General features: G+C 35.0%; 1 protein-coding gene across 3 annotated transcripts; it reads left to right on the top strand.

The window, feature by feature from the left end:
• Positions 1-4,724: 4,724 nt before the first annotated feature.
• On the top strand, positions 4,725-18,131 carry PGR7 (proton gradient regulation 7). Of its 3 annotated transcripts, none has more exons than XM_082910326.1 (6): positions 4,725-5,286; positions 12,278-12,358; positions 13,757-13,861; positions 13,944-14,093; positions 14,254-14,496; positions 17,488-18,131. In XM_082910326.1, exons 1-5 carry the CDS (start codon positions 4,897-4,899, stop codon positions 14,491-14,493), a joined length of 966 nt encoding a protein of 321 aa, XP_082766452.1. In that variant the 5' UTR covers positions 4,725-4,896; the 3' UTR covers positions 14,494-14,496; positions 17,488-18,131. The 3 variants fall into 3 exon arrangements, with proteins under 3 accessions (XP_082766452.1, XP_082766451.1, XP_028105330.2); XM_082910325.1 differs by lacking the exon at positions 17,488-18,131 and adding an exon at positions 15,186-15,324; XM_028249529.2 differs by lacking the exon at positions 17,488-18,131 and having other exon boundaries at positions 14,254-14,866.
• Positions 18,132-18,391: the final 260 nt, after the last annotated feature.

Below are 18,391 nucleotides of genomic sequence, written 5' to 3'. Positions count from 1 at the left end.
AGAGGACTTTGTCTAGTTCTGTAATTAAATTTTGTGTACTTGAAAATTTTCTTTAATTATGAGAGGAGAGTTTAATAATATCTAGAGATCCTAATAAAAGAAGAAACTGGAAAGAGAGATGTACTCAAAATATACTATTTCATTGGTTAAAACAATGTGATGAATCCCTATTTAATTTTGATTAACCTGTTTAAAATGGAGGAGCTTATTTGTTTAGGAAGTGTGTGGCTAAATTAGTATAAAAAGATGAAATAGGCTATTTAGTCAATAAAATAAAATGTTATATCTAAATCATAATCATTTTAATTTTTTTCTCAAAGCCATCACATTCAAACTGAAAAAGTGAAATTCTTTCTATACAGGGACTAAATTAGTTTTTTCCAAACGAAAGCTAAAAGTATATGTGAACAAATCAGATGAGTGAATGTTTTATGACAGTGAGGTGGGTTAAAACAACGAAATATTAGGATGCTTAGGAAATAAAAAAAAAATAGAAAAAAATAATATTCACTACGTTTGGTGGTTGTTTTTTAAACTCAAATTTTTGAAAATTTTAGAGTATTTGTTTGGTTATTCCGAAAATTGACTTCACTTTTCAAAATGATGTGTTGAGAAATTTAAGGAGAGAGACAATTTTGAATATATATATGTTTGAGGACTTTTCAAGTTGAAGTTTCTCTCTAATTTAAGGAGAGAGACAATTTTGAAAAAAAAAAATTATCACATGAAAAAGTACTCTCATCTTGTGTGTATATATATATATATATATATGTGTACGTACAATATATGTATGAAAACATAATTTGGTATGTATTCATTTATGGATACATATCTTACCATTAAATATGTGATTTTATCATAAAATTTTCATTCATTTCAATCACAGAATTAAATTTTTCCAAATTAGCATTAAAAAATTTCTTTTACTGAATTAAATTTTCATAAGTAAATTTAAACATAAATTTATGATTTTGTAAATAAATTTGTAAACAAATTTACGATTTTGTAAATAAATTTAAACATAAATTTGCAATTTTTTTAAGGGAAAATCGGTCTAAGGTCCCTACCAAACTTTTAGTAATAGATTAGGTCCACAATCTGTTCTTTTGTAATCTAAGGTCCCTCACCCCATTCCCACTCCTAAACTCACCCATCTCACACCACTCTTACCACCACCACCACCGCCGCCGGAATCTGACCCATCAGGAGGACACAACAACTCGAACAGCGAGCTATCACTGAGGGAGGAAGATAGGTTCCTTCCGATCGCGAACGTGAGTCAAATCATGAAAAAAGCTTTACCGGTGAACGCCAAGATCTCCAAGGACGCCAAGGAAACAGTTCAAGAGTGCATTTCAGAGTTCATCAGCTTCATCACCGGCGACGATTTGCTCTGGGCCATGACGACACTAGGGTTTGAAGAATACGTCGAGCCATTGAAGGTGTACTTGCTGAGGTTCAGAGATATGGAAGGGGAGATACGTTGTGTCCTGTTTGGTAATTGATTTATGTGCATTTAAAAAAATTTTATGAAAAAATTTGTTGCAGTTTTAACAAGTCGAAGATGAGTTGAGTATGAATAATTTGATTTTTTTAAAAGTATACACACAAACTAGTTCTTACAAAATTCTCTGGTTTGGTTGGACTGAATTTTCTCTGAGTTGTTGGATTGAATTTTCTCTGGGTTAGATGTGTATATAAGAACCAGTTTGTGAATGTTCATTCATTGACCAACAAAAAGAGCTTGGAATAAACATGAGAAATATAGAAGGCCAAGTCAAACTTGGTGTAAACTGGTTGTTGATTGATATGCAGTTGGTTTTGCAGATTTGGCCAATTCTGCAGACTAATACGAGTTGAGCAGAGCAGAAGTAGAAGCAACAGGAGAACCCAAAAATTTTGAAACAAAGCTACGATTAGAATTGGAAATTGGTTGTGCTATGTTAGGAACAGGTACTGGTATTCTGGTTATAAATGACGAGTTTGCAAGCTTGGAAACTGATATGTTAGACACACATGATGACTTTATTTCTTCTAATGAATCAGAAATAAAAGAATGGGATTTTCCTGAGGAGGAACTAGAATCTAATGATTTGGGAAGCCGCAATTTATCATGAATATCAATAGAAACAGAAGTTATGGCAACAGCAGCTATTGCATCTGGTCATGCCCAGAGAAATTCTTTGGGTTGAGAGAATTTCTCTGGCTGGGATTTTTCTCTGGATTGTGGAGTCCAGAGAAATTCTCTGGGTGAGAGAATCTCTGGAAATGTATGTCTGAGAATTTCTTTGGGTTTGGGGAGTCCAGAGAAATAGAATCCCTTTTCTTTCCCTCCCCTCCTCACAGTAGCTTCCTCCATACCTTCTCCCTTTCCTTTCCTTGTCTCCCCTTCCACCTAATTGGCAGTCATAGTTATATATATATATATATATATATATTCACAATTCCCAGAGAAATTTGAATTTTCTCTGGGTTGAATCCAGAGAAATTCTGAATTTCTCTGGATGAATTTTCTCTGGATCAACCTGAGGGACCTTAGACATTATGAAAATATTTGGTGTCCTTTATGCTAGAAAATGTTAATACCAGGGACCTTAAAAAAAAAAAACCCCTTTTTTTAATGCCAATTTGTAAAAAAAAAAAATTATGTTTTCAGAAAATTTGTAAATAAATTTCCAAAAATTTTGATTTTTTTAAATCGAATTTGTAAATAAATTTTCTATATAACATTTATAAAAATTTAATTCTACGAAAGAAATTTTTTTATGCTAATTTGAAATTTTTTTTTACGTTTGCTGTGGTTGAAATGAGTGAAACTTTTATTATAAAGTCATACAGTTAATGGTAGGAATGGGTACATATCAAATTATGTTTTCGTACGTATATAACATGTATATATATATAAACCTAAAATGAGAGTATTTTTTGATGTAATCAATTTTTTTTTTTAATTGTCTCTTCTTAAATTGGAAGGAACGTTGAAATTGTAATGATTCATCTTTTTGAAAACAAAACAAAGATTTTTTTCAAAATAGAGTTTTCAAATCACTTTTTAAAAAAAAAAATTCAAAAAAATTGAAAAATTGTTTGGTTTGTGTTTGTAGAATAATTTTTGAGATAAAAAGTACGAAAACTTGTTTGGTTTGCCTTTTTTCAGAAATGGTTTTAGAAAATTGTTTTGGAGAGAGTTTTAAAAAAAGTGATTGATTTGATGTGTATGAGAGTGAGAGAGTGATTTTGGAAAGTAGGTAATCAAACAAAATTTTGAGATTTTTTTTGAAAAAATTTGTTTGGTTTGATTACTCTTGAAAATTTATTTGTAGAGAATTTTTTCCAAAAAATTTTCTGAAAAACAAACCAAACAAGGCCTATATTTTTTTAAAACACCTTCGCAAAATTGAAAAAGCAATATGACAATAAAAAAAATAAAAATTAATCTATCACATCTTTTGCATGGTAAACAAACACTATAGGATCTTCGCAATTGGTCATTTCCTTGCCAAATTCATCAGATATAGAGGTTCAAGAGAGTCTCCCCATATATAAAAAACTTTCATGTGACTTGGGAACTGATTCTGTGGTGTTGATATGATATCTCACTTTTTATTGGACACGTTTTTTCTTGACAAATCGATTTTTAAGAATGAATTTTACTCACAAATTGCATTGTTTGATATCAAAGCTATTAGTTACGAGACAATTTATAAGCTAAATTAAGATAATGTCTAAATTTATTCATGTAAATATAAACTTCTTCGCTCGTGGTCTGATTGTGGACTTGTACCAAATGAGGGTGACAAACGGATATTTTGATTTGTCTAAATCATCGAACTAAATTGATTTTCTGTATTTTGGACAGATACATGATGACAAACTGTCGGTTACGGATTGATTTTTTTCAATCTGCCTAGTTTTAGACGGTTGGTGGATTTGAAATTTTTTTTATCGCAATCGAATCACCAAACCTCGAGCACCCCTAGTAATTTATAAGATTTCGTATTTTTAATTTAGTTAGATATTCTATTTGTATTTTCAATTGAAAAAAAGTTGAGATATTCTGTTGTGTTTTTAATTTGAAAATCTTTTTATCATATGGCAAGTGTTGATATTTTAGTATTTTTGTGTACAAAATATAAGGTTTAATTTTGTCATTGTAAAAACAAAAATCAAATTAAATACTTTTTTTTAAAAAATGAAATAGTTTTGATAATGTATAGTTTTTTTTATACGTATTTATTATTAGTATTTAACAATTTACTTGATAATTTTTTGATTATATTAAGTTAGATTGTTATAAAAAAAAATATTAATAAGTTATATTGTATTCAAAATTTGTAAAAATTTAAATTGCCAAACCAATTCGCATTTATCTGTCAATCCGCATACATCAATCTGATAGACGGATGCGAATTGATTTTTTCTAATCTGTCAATCTAACGGACGAATGACAAATTTGAAATTTTATGACTGCAACCGAATTGCCAATACCCTAGTACCAAATTAAAAGAAGAAGGATCAAATTGACATTTTAGACAACAAAAATGATTGAGAGCTTTAATAAAAGAGTTCTAATGGAGGTGAATCCCACTGTGATGTGATGTGATGTGATGTTTTGATTTTAATTTTTTTATAATTTTTTTTTATTTTTTACTATATCATTAAAACCCAATTAAAACTTTAAAATTAGGAGATGTATTACTGATAAATTTATTCTCCTTTTTGTTAATATATATTTTTTAATCTTGATTTTTTCAACTTGTTATCAGCACGGCGGCACTTTTCTCTTCTCATAAGCGCGCTCTCTCTCTTTCTCTCTCCTCCGTCCGTGTCCAACTCGTTCCAAATTTCTCAAGACTTGATCAGAAATCTCAAAAACCCAAAGAGCTTTCACAAAAAATGTTTCCACAAACCCCGACTCTCACATCCCACCTTCCACCTTCAATCCTCCTCCCCACCAGTACCCACTTCTTCAAATCCAATTTCTTCCCTTTAAAACCATACCCATTTCTCAAATCCTCGTTTCAGCCTCTGAAATGCTCAGTTTCAGTGGTTCCAGAGCCCACCCATTTGGAATTGAACACAAACAATCACAAACCATTCCCAGCTGAGGTTTCAAGAACAATCATGGAGTTGTCTTCTGTGGGAACTCTCTCTACCTTGACCCAAGATGGTTGGCCTCTTGGTATCGGTGTTCGCTTCGCTGTCGATTCCCAAGGCACTCCTGTTTTGTGCTTGAATGCCTCCAACAGGCAATTCTCTATGGATAGGTCTACCCTCCATGTTCAGGTACTTCTTTCACTATTAAATTCAATTTAATTGAAAAGTTTCAATCTTTGTTGAGTTAGTTGATTGGTGGTTTAGTTGGGTTTTCACTATTATCTATATTTTTGTTTATGGAAAATCCTAACTATTGACCTGCGGCATTGTTTAATTAATATCAGTATTTACGTGAAAAGTGTTGTGAAAATAGGGGAAAAGATTATAAGTGTTATGAAATTACTGAAAATTGTTTTGTTATGTTAGTTGTTTAGTGGTTTAATTGGGTTTGTCTATATCTATGTTTATGCTTATGGCAAATGCTAACTTGAAAGTGTTTTGTTGTGTTAGTTGTTTGGTGGTTTAGTTGGGTTTTTGTTAATATATGATATATATATTATTCTTTGTATTCCTTATTTAGACTATAGGCTCCTCTCCCTATTAGGTATGTTCAAATCTTGCCTTATTCTCTCCCTGCCTTATTCTTTCCTTTTCTTATTCTTTCCCTTGTACAGCACACCTTATAGTCCTATATATATATACCCATAGCTTTGTATTGTATAGATATCAATTGAATACAATCTCTTTTCTCTCTTATGTTTCTTCTCATGAATATTCTGCTTTCATGGTATCCGAGCAAGGTCAAAATCCTTGATCCTCTTCATTCCTGCAGGCTGCAGTACACAAATACTACTCCATCCACTACACACAGTTTAGCAACACATCATCTCTATTCTCCTCAACTTGCCCAGTAACCAAAATTGTCGAAATCAACTTGTGAATACATCAAACTCTTCCTCTCATTACCAGGAGTGCAACGGTGCAAAAATCAAGGCCCATTGACCCTTCACGCGCTTCCATGTGCTGCCTCAATTTTTGCGCATAATTCTACGCGCCGCACTTACCTTCTCTGCGCACCTCTGTCCTTTCGCTGACGTCAGCCGTACGCGTCAGCCTCCTGCTCTCTGATGTTAGCCCCCTCAGCTTCCGCATCAGCCAGACTCTGCGCCTCTCCTACGTGCGCAGTGCCTCACTATGCTAACGTGTGCCGCGCCTCACTCTGCCAATGTGCGCCGCTTTGATGAACCCCACTCATTTTCTTATTTCTTTGCTACTGTTAAATTTAATGTTCTCTTAAAACAAAATTAAAAGAAAAAACTTGTTATTTTTCTGTTGCTTTATATGGATCGTTTTGACATGGCCCAACCAATTTCCATCATTCTTGATGGTTCTAATTACACCATTTGGGTTCAAGCCATGTCTAGTTTTTTCAAAGGGAAGAAGTTGTGGCGTCTTGTTACTGGTGATACTATCAAACCTGTCAAAAATGCGGATGAACTTGCCACTAAATATGAAGACCGACTTGATGATTGGAATAGTAAAAATCATCAAGTCATCACATGGTGCCGTAATACTTCCATTGTCTCCATTAATCTTCAATTTGGGCGCTTTGACACAACAAAGGAAAGCTGGGATTTTCTAAAGACTCGTTATAGCACTACTGCCTATGAAGCACGGATACTTCAAAAAGGGTGATATATCCGTATCGGATACTTATCGGATACCGATACTCCTCGGATACTTGCGGATACGTATCGGATACTTCTTAAAAGTATCGGATACTTCTTAATTAATTTTTTATTAATTTTGAAGTATCGGATACTTAATTTTGAAGTATCGGATACTCGAAGTTACATATTATTTATAATATTTTGTTTAGTTCTTTCATAAGAGGAATATAGTGAGAGCTTAAGTAATAGAATTTGTCAAATTGATGTATCCTTGTTGTCTCTCTCACTTCTCTCTCGCTTTCTCACTCTCTCACGTTTCTTCTCTTTGTTCTCATTCTTTTTTTGGTGTTGGCATGTAAGGATGATGTTTAATTTGCATTTGCATTTGCTTTTGCTTTTGCTTTTAGTTTTGGATGTTTTATGAATGTTTGAGCACTTTTAGGTTAATAGGAATCCCTCTCTTTATTTATTAATTTACTTCAAGTTTTATTTTCATGCATATTACATTATTAAAATCACAAAAAAAAAAAAAAAATTATGAATGTATCCCCGCTGTACCCGTATCATACTTTTTCAAATTTTGACATATCGCCATATCCACATCCCCATTTCACCATATTCGTATCCGTGCTTCCTAGGCTATCATTGATGACTTAAAAAAGTATATTTGCTAAAATTTTTATTTAAGAATGGTTTTTTGGCTTTGGCTTTAGCTAAGGTCTTGTGATATTCACTGATGAAGGGGAACAAGTGGAAACTATTGACCTTGACGACTCTTAGTTTTGTAGAAATCTTTCTTCTTTATCAAGTTGTCTTTTGCTTTAAGTTTTATTTTTATGCATACTGCATTACTAAAAATTGTTAAAATAATATTTTTTACGAACGTATCCCCGCCGTACCCGTATCTTAGTTTTTCAAATTTTGTCGTATCGCCGTATCATATCGTATCCGTATCCGTATCCGTATCTCGTATCCGTATCCGTGCTTCCTAGACTACTGCTCTTGCTCACCAATATCAACTTCTTAGCCAACTTCATCACATGCGCCAATAGTCCGGTCAAATCTATCAATGTTTTTCTGTACCAGATGTATGCTGTTCGGGATCAATTGTCTCTGTCTAAACCTGAATGGAACTGCAAAGCTGGTGCTAGTCAGTTCTCCACATATCAAGATGAACAACGCTTGATACCCTTTCTGGTGGCTCTTCAGGATGATTTTGAACCGGTTCAAGCTTCTCTTCTCCACTGCCATTCATTTCCAACTTTAGAACATGCCATCTCTGAGCTTCTTTCTGAAGAAACTCGTCTTGGCTCTCTCAAGTCTCCACAGACTCATAATGTTCTTGCTACTTCTTATCAGTCTAGCAAACCGTCTGTTGCCAAATCATGCACTTATTGCCATAACGCTCATCATGGTTTACTTACATGCCCAATCTGGATTTGTAAGTGGTGCAACAAGACTGGTCCTGGCCATTATCAGAGTGATTGCTTCAAAAATCCCAATTGCCAACCTCGTGACAATCGTTCCAAAGGAGGTCAATCTTGACCCCATTATTGCTATCGATCAGCTGCTCATTCTCATTCTACTGCTGTTACTGCTACTGCTGCCACATCTTCCTTCGATGTTGCTCCTCCTGAGCCCAACCAAATGTTCACACTTCATGACATTGAATCCATAATCAAACAAGTTCTCTCTACTTCTAGTACACCATCTACTGCTCTTTCAGTCACCTCAGATACCTCCTCATGGTTCTTTGATTCTGCTTGTTGCAATCATATGACATCTGATTCTACTATTTTCTCTTCTACCATGCCTACTTCTAATATTCCTGCCATTTACACTGCTGATGGCTCTCCCATGCGTGTTAGCCATATAGGCCATGTCTCTACTTCTACTGCTTCTCTTCCTAGCACTTATTTAATTCCTCACCTTACTCTCAATTTAATCTCTATTGGGCAACTTTGTGATCTTGGTCTTACTGTTCTTTTCTCTTCCTCTGGTTATGTTGTTTAGGACCCTCGGACGGGACAGACTCTTGGAATCAACCGTAAAACTAGACGTTTATACAAGCTCATTCATCTTCACATTCCATCTCAACTCTCTCCTTCTACAGTCGCCGCCTCCACTATTTGTACTCTCGACCTTTGGCATTCCCGTCTTGGCCATGTGTCATTTAGTCATTTACGTAGTTTAGTGTCAAGTGGTCAGTTAGGTCATGTTACAAATAATTTAGTGGATTGTTTATCTTGTTAACTTGCTAAACAACCATCTTTACCATTTAATAAAAGTGTTTCTATCTCCCATGCATTCTGATGTCTGGGGGCCTTCACTACATCCTACCATGGGGGGATCTCCGTATTTTGTAATTTTTGTGGATGATTTTAGTTGATTTACCTGGTTATTTCTAATGAAAAATCGTTCTGAATTACCACAATACTAGTATGATTTTGCTAATATGGTCAAGACACAATTTTCTCGCACCATCAAAAATTTTCTTACCGACAATGCCCAAGAATATAAAGAAACTAATTTTTTAAAAATTTCTCCATCACCATGGTACAATTCCTCACTCCTCTTGTCCTAGCACATCTCAACGGAATGGTCGTGCCGAACGCAAACATCATCACCTTCTTGACACTGTTCGTGCCTTTTTAATATCTGCCTCTTGTCTTGAACGTTTTTGGGGGAGGCTGTCCTCACTGCTGCTTACACTATTAATCATGTTCCCTCTCCCATCATCAACAATCAAACTCCATATGAGCGTCTCTATGGTAAGTCCCCAGCTTATAATCATCTTCGTGTTTTTGGTTGTGCATGTTTTATCTTATTACAACAACATGAACGTAACAAATTAGAACCTCGGGCTTGTCTTTGTTGCTTCTTGGGATATGGCATTGAACACAAAGATTATCGCTGTTGGGATCCCATCTCTAAACGCCTTCATGTCTCTAGACTTGTCGTCTTTTGGGAACATAAAATGTTCTCTTCCATGTCTCCATTCCACAACTCTGATTCTCCCACTACACCATTTTTCACGGATCCCTCCATTCCTCTATTTTCTGATGATGAGTTTGAAACAGATGCTACTAATAAGCTTCCTACAGTGTGGCTCTCCCGACGGTCCTGCATATCCATCTCCTATTATTCTTAGTCCTCCCGCTTCTCTTGAAGTCCATGTATCCACTGATCCTCCGGAGCTTCCCACTGAATCCTCTGTGCTTCCTAATACATCTCTTCGTCAATCTACCCGGGTACAAGAACCTTCTATCTTGCTTTGTGACTATCATTGTTGTTCTACTATTTTCTCTCAACATGAACCTCACTCTTATCGTGAGGCTAGTGCCAAACCCCTTTGGCAGCAAGCAATGGTAGAAGAGTTACAAACCTTGGACCAAATTGGCACATGGGAGTTGGTTGACCTTCCTCATAACAAGCCTTTGGTTGGTTGCAAATGGGTCTACAAGATTAAGACACACTCCGATGGGATTGTTGAACGTTATAAAACCCGTCTGGTTGCTAAGGGCTTTACACAAGAATATGGAATCGACCATGAAGAAACCTTTGCACCTGTGGCTCGTCTCACCTCTGTTCGAAGTTTAATTGTTGTTGCTGCCATTCAAAAATGGACATTATTTCAGATGGATGTCAAAAATGCATTCTTGAATGGTGATCTTCAAGAAGAAGTCTATATGCAACCACCTCCTAGATATCCTCACTCATCTAATCAGGTCTGTAAACTTCGAAAGGCACTCTATGGACTCAAACAAGCTCCTCGCGCATGGTTTTCAAAGTTTAGTTCCACCATCCAGGCCCTTGGTTTTTCTTCCAGCTCTTATGATTTTGCTCTCTTTATCCGCAAATCTCAACATGGTATTGTTCTTTTTCATCTTTATGTGGACGATATGATTCTTACTGGTGATGAAGTTCATGGAATTTCTGCACTCAAAAAGTCTATTAGTGAACACTTTGAGATGAAGGATTTGGGTACTTTCACGTATTTCTTAGGCCTTGAGATCTCTTCTAGTGCCGATGGCTATTATCTCTTTCAAGCCAAATATGTTTTTGATCTTCTAGCAAAGGCTGGCCTCATTGACAACAAAACTGTCTCTACTCCTCTCGAGCCTAATGAACACCTAACACCACTGGACGACACTCCTCTTCCCAATGCCACCTTGTATCAACAATTAGTCGGCAGTCTTGTTTATCTCACTGTTACTCGACCTGACATTGCACATGTTGTTCACCTTGTTAGCCAATTTTTGTCAGCTCCTCGATCTACACATTGTGTTGCTGTGCTTCGCATTCTTCGCTATGTTAAAGGCACTTTATTTCATGGTCTTCACTACTCCTCTAGTTCTGCACTCTTATTACGTGCCTATTCTGGTGTTGATTGGGCTGGTGATCCGACTGATCGTCGCTCTACCACGGGATTCTGTTTCTTCTTGGGTGATTCTCTTATATGTTGGCGTAGCAAGAAACAAACCTTGGTCTCTCGCTCCAGCACCGAATTCGAATATCGTGCTCTTACTGATACCGCTCACGAGCTCCTTTGGCTTCGTTGGTTACTTTTAGATATGGGTGTTACTTCTTCTGTTGCCACTCCTCTATACTGTGACAATCGTAGTGCTGTACAAATTGCGCATAATGATGTTTTTCATGATCGAACCAAACACATTGAGATTGATTGTCATTTTGTTCGCCAACATGACACTCAAGGCAGTGGCACTATTCATCTTCTTCCTATTTCTATTGTTGATCAAATTGCTGACATCTTCACCATGACCCTTCCACCTGGACGTTTCCAAGATTTGGTTTCCAAACACAAGTTGATTTCTACCTTGCCACCTTGAGTTTGAGGGGGGATGTCAATATATGATATATATATTATTCTTTGTATTCCATATTTAGATTATAGGCTCCTCCCTATTAGGTATGTTCAAATATTGCCTTATTCTCTCCATACCTTATTCTTTCCTTTTCTTATTCTTTCCCTTGTACAGCACTGCTCATAGTCCTATATATATACCCATAGCTTTGTATTGTATAGATATCAATTGAATACAATCTCTTTTCTCTCTTCTGTTTCTTCTCATATGAATATTCTGCTTTCAGTCTATATCTATATTTACGTTTATGGCAAATGCTAATGAGTGACTTGGGTTGTTGTTTAATAGCAGGATTGGTGAGAAGAGTGCTTTGAAAGTGTTTTGTTATGTTGGTTGGTGGTTTAGGTGGGTTTGTCTATATCAATAGTTATGTTTATGGCAGATGCTAAGAGTGATGATCTGCTCATTGTTTAATATCAGGATTAGTGTGAAAAGTGCTTTGGAATTTGCCGAAAAGGTTGAAAATGTTATGAAATTAGTAAAAATTATTTTGAACTAGGTGAAAAAATGTCTCGTGTTCTTCAATTTTTTGATTTTTCTTGTCCCAGGGGCCCTTGTTAGCAAATTATGAAATTTGGAGAGACTGATATATTGTGATTATGATTGTGATCTGCTTTCAAACAGTTAGAACAGACTGGATTGCGGACTCCGCAGTGCACAATTCAAGGTAGCCTTGACAAACCAGAAGACAGAATGCTTCTCAAGGTAAATATTCGTCTGAGTAAATCAATGTAGTAAGGTAGGTTGTTTTGGTTCTTCTGCTAATTAATTGTGTTTTATATTATACTAGTTAGTTCTACTAGTTTCTCTGCAATTAGAACTCAGAAGTAGTCTGTATTAAATGAAATCGTAAGACCACATTGACAAATTTCAGCTCAATTAAACTCAACTAAGCCTTATTATGTCAGTTTGATCAAACAAATTATGTTCTGCCATACTTCTGCGCCTATAGCAATATCATTCTTTGTGGAATTCCCCAAAATACACCTATTCAAGAACGCTTGTGTGTACTTTGTGATAACTTTTTCTCGTGTACATATTGTTTCAGTAATCACAATCATGCTCTCTCTCTCTCTCTCTCTCTCTCTCTCTCTCTCTCTCTCTCTCGTGTGTGCGTGCACTTGTGTGCCCATGCACGTGCTTGTAAATGTTTAATTATTGAAGGAGTTCCTAGTGACAAGCTTGTTGCCTGAGTGTGACCTTTATGATGTATTGCTCAGTTAAGTATAGGCACTGGAACTTGACTTAAATTTTGGTTAGTAAAATAGTCTTACAACTGCACGACCAAATTCTTGACCATTTTCCCAAGAAGTTTTCATAATTGCACAAGGAGTTTTTATCTTCTTGTCTGGCACACAATGTTTTGACAGGAGAAAATTGTCATTACCATTCTGAAATGACATGTAATAAGAGACTAGATTTAATTATGAACTAATATGGCTAAAAACTATTATAGGTCATGAATTAGTTTTTGAATCAAAATTTGAAGTTTATTTGTACGAAGTCAACATGTCAACCTCCAAATTTAATTTTGTAATATTTGGACAAAAGAAATTTTTGTCAATTTGTGGCATTTTGTAAATGCAGACGGTGAGGGAACTGTACAACACTCTTATTCTTACAAATGGAACTATACACGGAGGAATGGCTCAACTGTGAACACACCCATGAGCAGTAATTTTAGTTGGTTTTGGTTATTTCTGTGTGATATTGTTGCTGTGTTAAAGGAATAATGGCATAACCTTGTAAAATAGGGTTTAACCATTTTAAGGGTTGGAAACAAAGGCTGGGTAGAATTGATGAACTTTAAAAGGCTGCAAATTGCAAGAGAAGAAGAAGAAACTCGAGGCATCACAACCAAATTCCAAAATTTGCCACTTTTTTAACATTACTTTTTCTTAATTTTCTTATGGTCTACATCAACATATGATCTCTAAATGCTCTACATGACTGGTTTATTACTTTGTAATATGTTTCAATTTTTTTTGATCCTTATAATAGAATATACTGAGTGCATTTGTTGTTATCTGTTCATTGCACTGATAAAAGGTTATGACTTTGATTGACTTCTCATTTGGTTGTTCAAGCTTCTTCTTTTGACAGAAGCTTCATTCCATATGGAAAACGAGGTTTGGAGAAGAAGTGAATGAAGACTATATATATATCGTTGCTGTTGAACGGGTATTTCAGATGGAAGATTTTACTGAGGTGTGTTGGGTTATTCACTATCGTTACTTACTATTATGTGGGCAATTTTATTGAACATTTGAGTGTGCTGTATGGCTTGTAGGATGGCACGTGGGTCACATCATCAGATTATAGAATGGCAAACCCTGATCCACTCCGGGACTTTGCAGAAAGACTTGTGGATGAGATTAACACTCACAACATGGAAGATGTTCATCGCTTTTCCAACATCTATGTTGATTTGGATTTCCCGGTTTGTACCCAATTCAGTTTTCTATTTTTTTAATCTCTCTTTATTACATTCATTTCCTCTTCCTGACATATAGGGTCGGAAACAAACTTCTAAATTGATGGAAGATTGTTCCAAGTGTAGGGTTTTTTATTATTTTGTTTTTAAATGTTTGGTTTTGCAGGTATTAGAAGCAAAATTGGTTTGGGTTGACCGGTTAGGCTTTGACATGCATCTCACCTCTCCCCAAAACGATACATTTGAGGCCCGAATTCCTTTCCCTAGAGAAGTGACAGACGAGAAGGGTGTAAAATCATCTTTCAACGGTATGTCTCAACTTGCTTGGGAGGTGGAAAAGAATTATCACGTCCCCGATTTCAAGAAGGTGAAACAACTGAAGAAGATCACATCCAGAGGATATTAACTAGTAAGTAACTATGTTTTTGTGTATTATTTATGCATAGGATAAACTTGGCCTTTCTCTTCTGTCTTGAACTATAGATTTCTCTAAGAGAAATGCCCAAACATCATTAGTTTCATGTTTTTGTGAGAGGTTTTCATTCTGGCTGATCAAAATTGATGTGTTCTGATTCTTTGAAGTTGAAAAGATGTTTGTAGGGGATTGGATTAATGCCCACAAGAATGTAACTTTGTAGTCATGTCTTTTTCTTCTAGATATCTTCTGCTTGGTCTTACCTCATATATGTAGACAAACAGAGGCTTCCAGTAGAATTATAATCTCATCAAGATTTTCTCCCCACTTCAGACACTTCTAAAGTTATGATGTGGTTTGTTTATGTTGTTTTTCTTTTTTGGTTTGATTCTTCATATATATATATATATATATATTTTGGGAAAGACTAGGGATCAATTGTAGGATGGCTATTACCAAATCAGTTTTGGCTCCTGTCACAAGTTATAACAAGTTGATGCTTAGATGCGTTTGGTTTAGATTATTGGCTTAAAAGGGTCAAAATAAATTGTAAGTTTGTTTGGTACATCTTTTGATAATTTGTGAAAAAGTTGAACTTGTTTGGTTAAATAGACGGTAATTTTTTTTTTATTTTGTGTGCAAATATTTGACTAATATTTGACTAACAAAATGACCTTTAATAGGGCCGTGTGGAGAAGAAGGATTCATGTGGCCGACCCCATTTGATGGGATTCAAGGCTTGATTTGGTTTGGTTTGTTGTGCAAATATTTAGAATACCATTAAAAAAAATTTTACGCCCATAATTAAGATGAAAAGATAGGAGCTTATTTTGTTCCCATGTATTTAATGTTTCAAATAAGTTAGAAAAAGCTCCCTATTGTAGATTAAGAAAAAAAATCATTTTTTGTAATATATGTTGAAAAAATTAATTAAGTTATTTAAAATTACAACGAAATACAACTAGTCAACTTTTATTTTACTTTTATGCTAAACAAGTTGAGTTATAAATGTTGGATAATTTTTATTGTAATTAATTAATTCTGTTTGTGTACTTAACAACAAACAGAATACAAAAGAAATAAAGGAAAGGAGAGAGAATTGTTTGATTACAAAAATTAAACTAGAAATAAAATTAAATAAATAAAAAATAGATTTTCTTTTGTTATAAAAATAAAAATAAAATTTGATTTATTAAATAAATAAAATAAAATAATAAATTAAACAACTTATTTGATTAATTTCTTCGAATAATAATTTGATCAAGTCCAGTGTTTGACACTGTGTCCTTGAGATAGATTCGTCCTCTCCTTGGTACTTTCAGAATATGGACGTCTATCTTTCAGGATGAAATGATCAACAATAAATAAATGTAGCATTACAATTTATTTGTTCAACGAACAAACTTAGTGTATACACTCTTTCTCACAAAAAAATAATGGAATAAATGCAGCAAAATGCAGAGATGAATTGCAGCAAAAGAGGGACGAAAATTGGAGAGAATCTGATCAATGAGGGTTGGTCTATTTATAGAAGTAATGGCACCTTTTAATTTTGAATTGAACAGGTAGCATACTTGTTGGGTTTGAATTTGAACAGATAACAGAATGTGTTTGAATTTCAAATCTGTTTGGGTGGATTTAAATTTGAACCGAACAGATTCAGTTTTGGATAGATCTGAACCTGTACAGAATTTCTAAAGAGGTGCAAATAAAATTACCCAACCTCACACCACGCACTCGCGCCCAGTCCAGCCTGCTCGTGTGTGTGGTGATTTTTGAGTCCAATGGGTCTAGCCCATTTTGCCCATAACCTCTTCTTTCTACAAACTTGAGGTGCCCCTTGGGGCCCTCCATAAGTCCAAGCTATATAAATCCATTCAAAACTTCCCACCAAATCAATGTAGGACAAGCCATTTGCACAAACCTTAAGGAATTTCTACCAAAACTCCATTTTCATGAAACGCACTTTGGTTTCAATTTCCCATTCACTCGATAATGGTTTTGAGTAACCAAATATACTATGTGAATCACAACGCGGTATAGAACGCGTTACCACTTAGACCCGCCAATTTTGGCGCATGGATCCCACCTAAATAATTGACCAAAGATAGGAAAAAAAATTCTGGTTTTACCCAGAATTTCAAACCATTTCTAACAATCTTCCATATGAATGGAATTTGATGACAATGAAAATGCAACAATATCCAGAATATGTCGAAAGAATATAAATCGAAAATATCTTGCATCAGGATAGGTAGCTTTTGGCCTTGAACCTTCCCTAGTGATAATCTATCGGACTTACTAGCTAACCAATGGACGCAATGCCTTGAATTGTTCAGCAGTTTGTGTAAGCCAAGACAATAGATTTCACACAAAATATCTTCTAACGCATCGTTGTTCTTACTGTTGTGTTCATTTTGGCATTGAACGCTTTTGGTTTTCATGAGTGTTTCTAGAAAATTTAGCCTCTTTATTCTCATAGAACCGGCCCCAGTTCGACACTCATATAGGTGATTCTTATTGTGAGTATCTCCTTATATTCGTTTTAATTTTCATGCCTAAATTAAGATATAAGTAATCATTAAAAGTTAAGCTTATCCTTATACCTCTGCAGACAACACATGCTGCAGATATCACTCTCACCATAGGAATGGGTAGGGAAATTTAATCCCTTGGTGATTTTGGCGAGCCACACATAACTTAATTGTCCCTTTGAACTTAGTTCTTGGGATATCCAGTCATATAAGTAGGGTTACCATTATGATGACTCTTATGTAATAGGCTTTAATCGCATCCCCTTCGATGAACTATACACTAGCTCTTTTGTCAAACCTTTTGTTAACGGATCCGCAATATTCTCTTTAGATTTTATATAATCTATTGAGATTATTCCATTTGACAACAATTGCCTTACGGTATTATGTCGACGACGAATATGTCGTGACTTACAGTTATACGTATGATTCTGTGTCCTGCCTATTGCAGATTGACTATTACAATGAATGCAAATAGCTGGCACATGTTTTGGCCACATTGGAATATCTTCTAAGAAGTGACGAAGTCATTCTGCTTCTTCTCCTGCTTTATCTAAAGCAATGAACTCAAATTCCATTGTGGATCGTGTGATGCATGTTTATTTTATGGACTTCCAAGAAATAGTAGCGCCTCCTAGAGTAAAGACATATTCATTAGTGGATTTTGAATCTTTAGTATCCGATATCCAATTGGCATCACAATAACCTTCGAGCACTGCTGGATATCGAGTAAAGTTCAAACCATGATCACAGGTAAATCTTAGATATCTAAGAACCCGAATGGTCTCTTTCTTCGTGCCGGCTTCCTCTGTCTTGTATTTCTTTCCCAAAGAATCCCACAATTCTTTTACTATTTTTAGAGAACTGTAAACATTATACAGCATATTGTCAAGGCCATTAAGGATGTAGTTTCTGCACAGGAAATCTGAATGTTTCCAAGCATCTACAGCGACAACAACTTACCGATCACTTTCACCCTCTTTAAGTGCTGGAGCCTATTCACGAAGAAACCGAGCCAAATTAAGAGTTGTAAGATACAACAACATCTTCTGCTGCCATCTTTTAAACTTAGTACCGTTAAATTTTTTCGATTTTTCTGCATGATTGATTGGTTACTTGAACATGGTTCTGGATAGGGATCGGTGTTGGTGTAACAATTGGAGTACCACTACCAATTGCAGTAGCCATAATCTCTTATTACAAAAATCAGAAAAAATTAAAACACAAATTAATTTTCTAGATACTAAAACCAGAAAATAAATTATAACACAAAATAATTTTATTTTCCTTGTTACTAAAACTAGAAAAATAAAATACCACAATAATTTTCTGTAACACAAATTAATATTCTGCAA

The sequence above is a fragment of the Camellia sinensis genome, chromosome 15 (assembly GCF_055761805.1).
Source record: "Camellia sinensis isolate YWXY chromosome 15, ASM5576180v1, whole genome shotgun sequence".
Lineage (NCBI taxonomy): Eukaryota > Viridiplantae > Streptophyta > Magnoliopsida > Ericales > Theaceae > Camellia > Camellia sinensis.
This window is presented reverse-complemented; position numbering and strand designations above follow the sequence as displayed.

Bases quoted from the DNA above. Each gene is read 5' to 3' on its own strand.
- PGR7 (XM_082910326.1), top strand. From the start codon at position 4,897: ATGTTTCCACAAACCCCGACTCTCACATCCCACCTTCCACCTTCAATC. The intron at 5,287-12,277 runs GTACTTCTTTCA...GCTTTCAAACAG, and splicing joins GGTCTACCCTCCATGTTCAG to TTAGAACAGACTGGATTGCG. The intron at 12,359-13,756 runs GTAAATATTCGT...TTCTTTTGACAG, and splicing joins AAGACAGAATGCTTCTCAAG to AAGCTTCATTCCATATGGAA.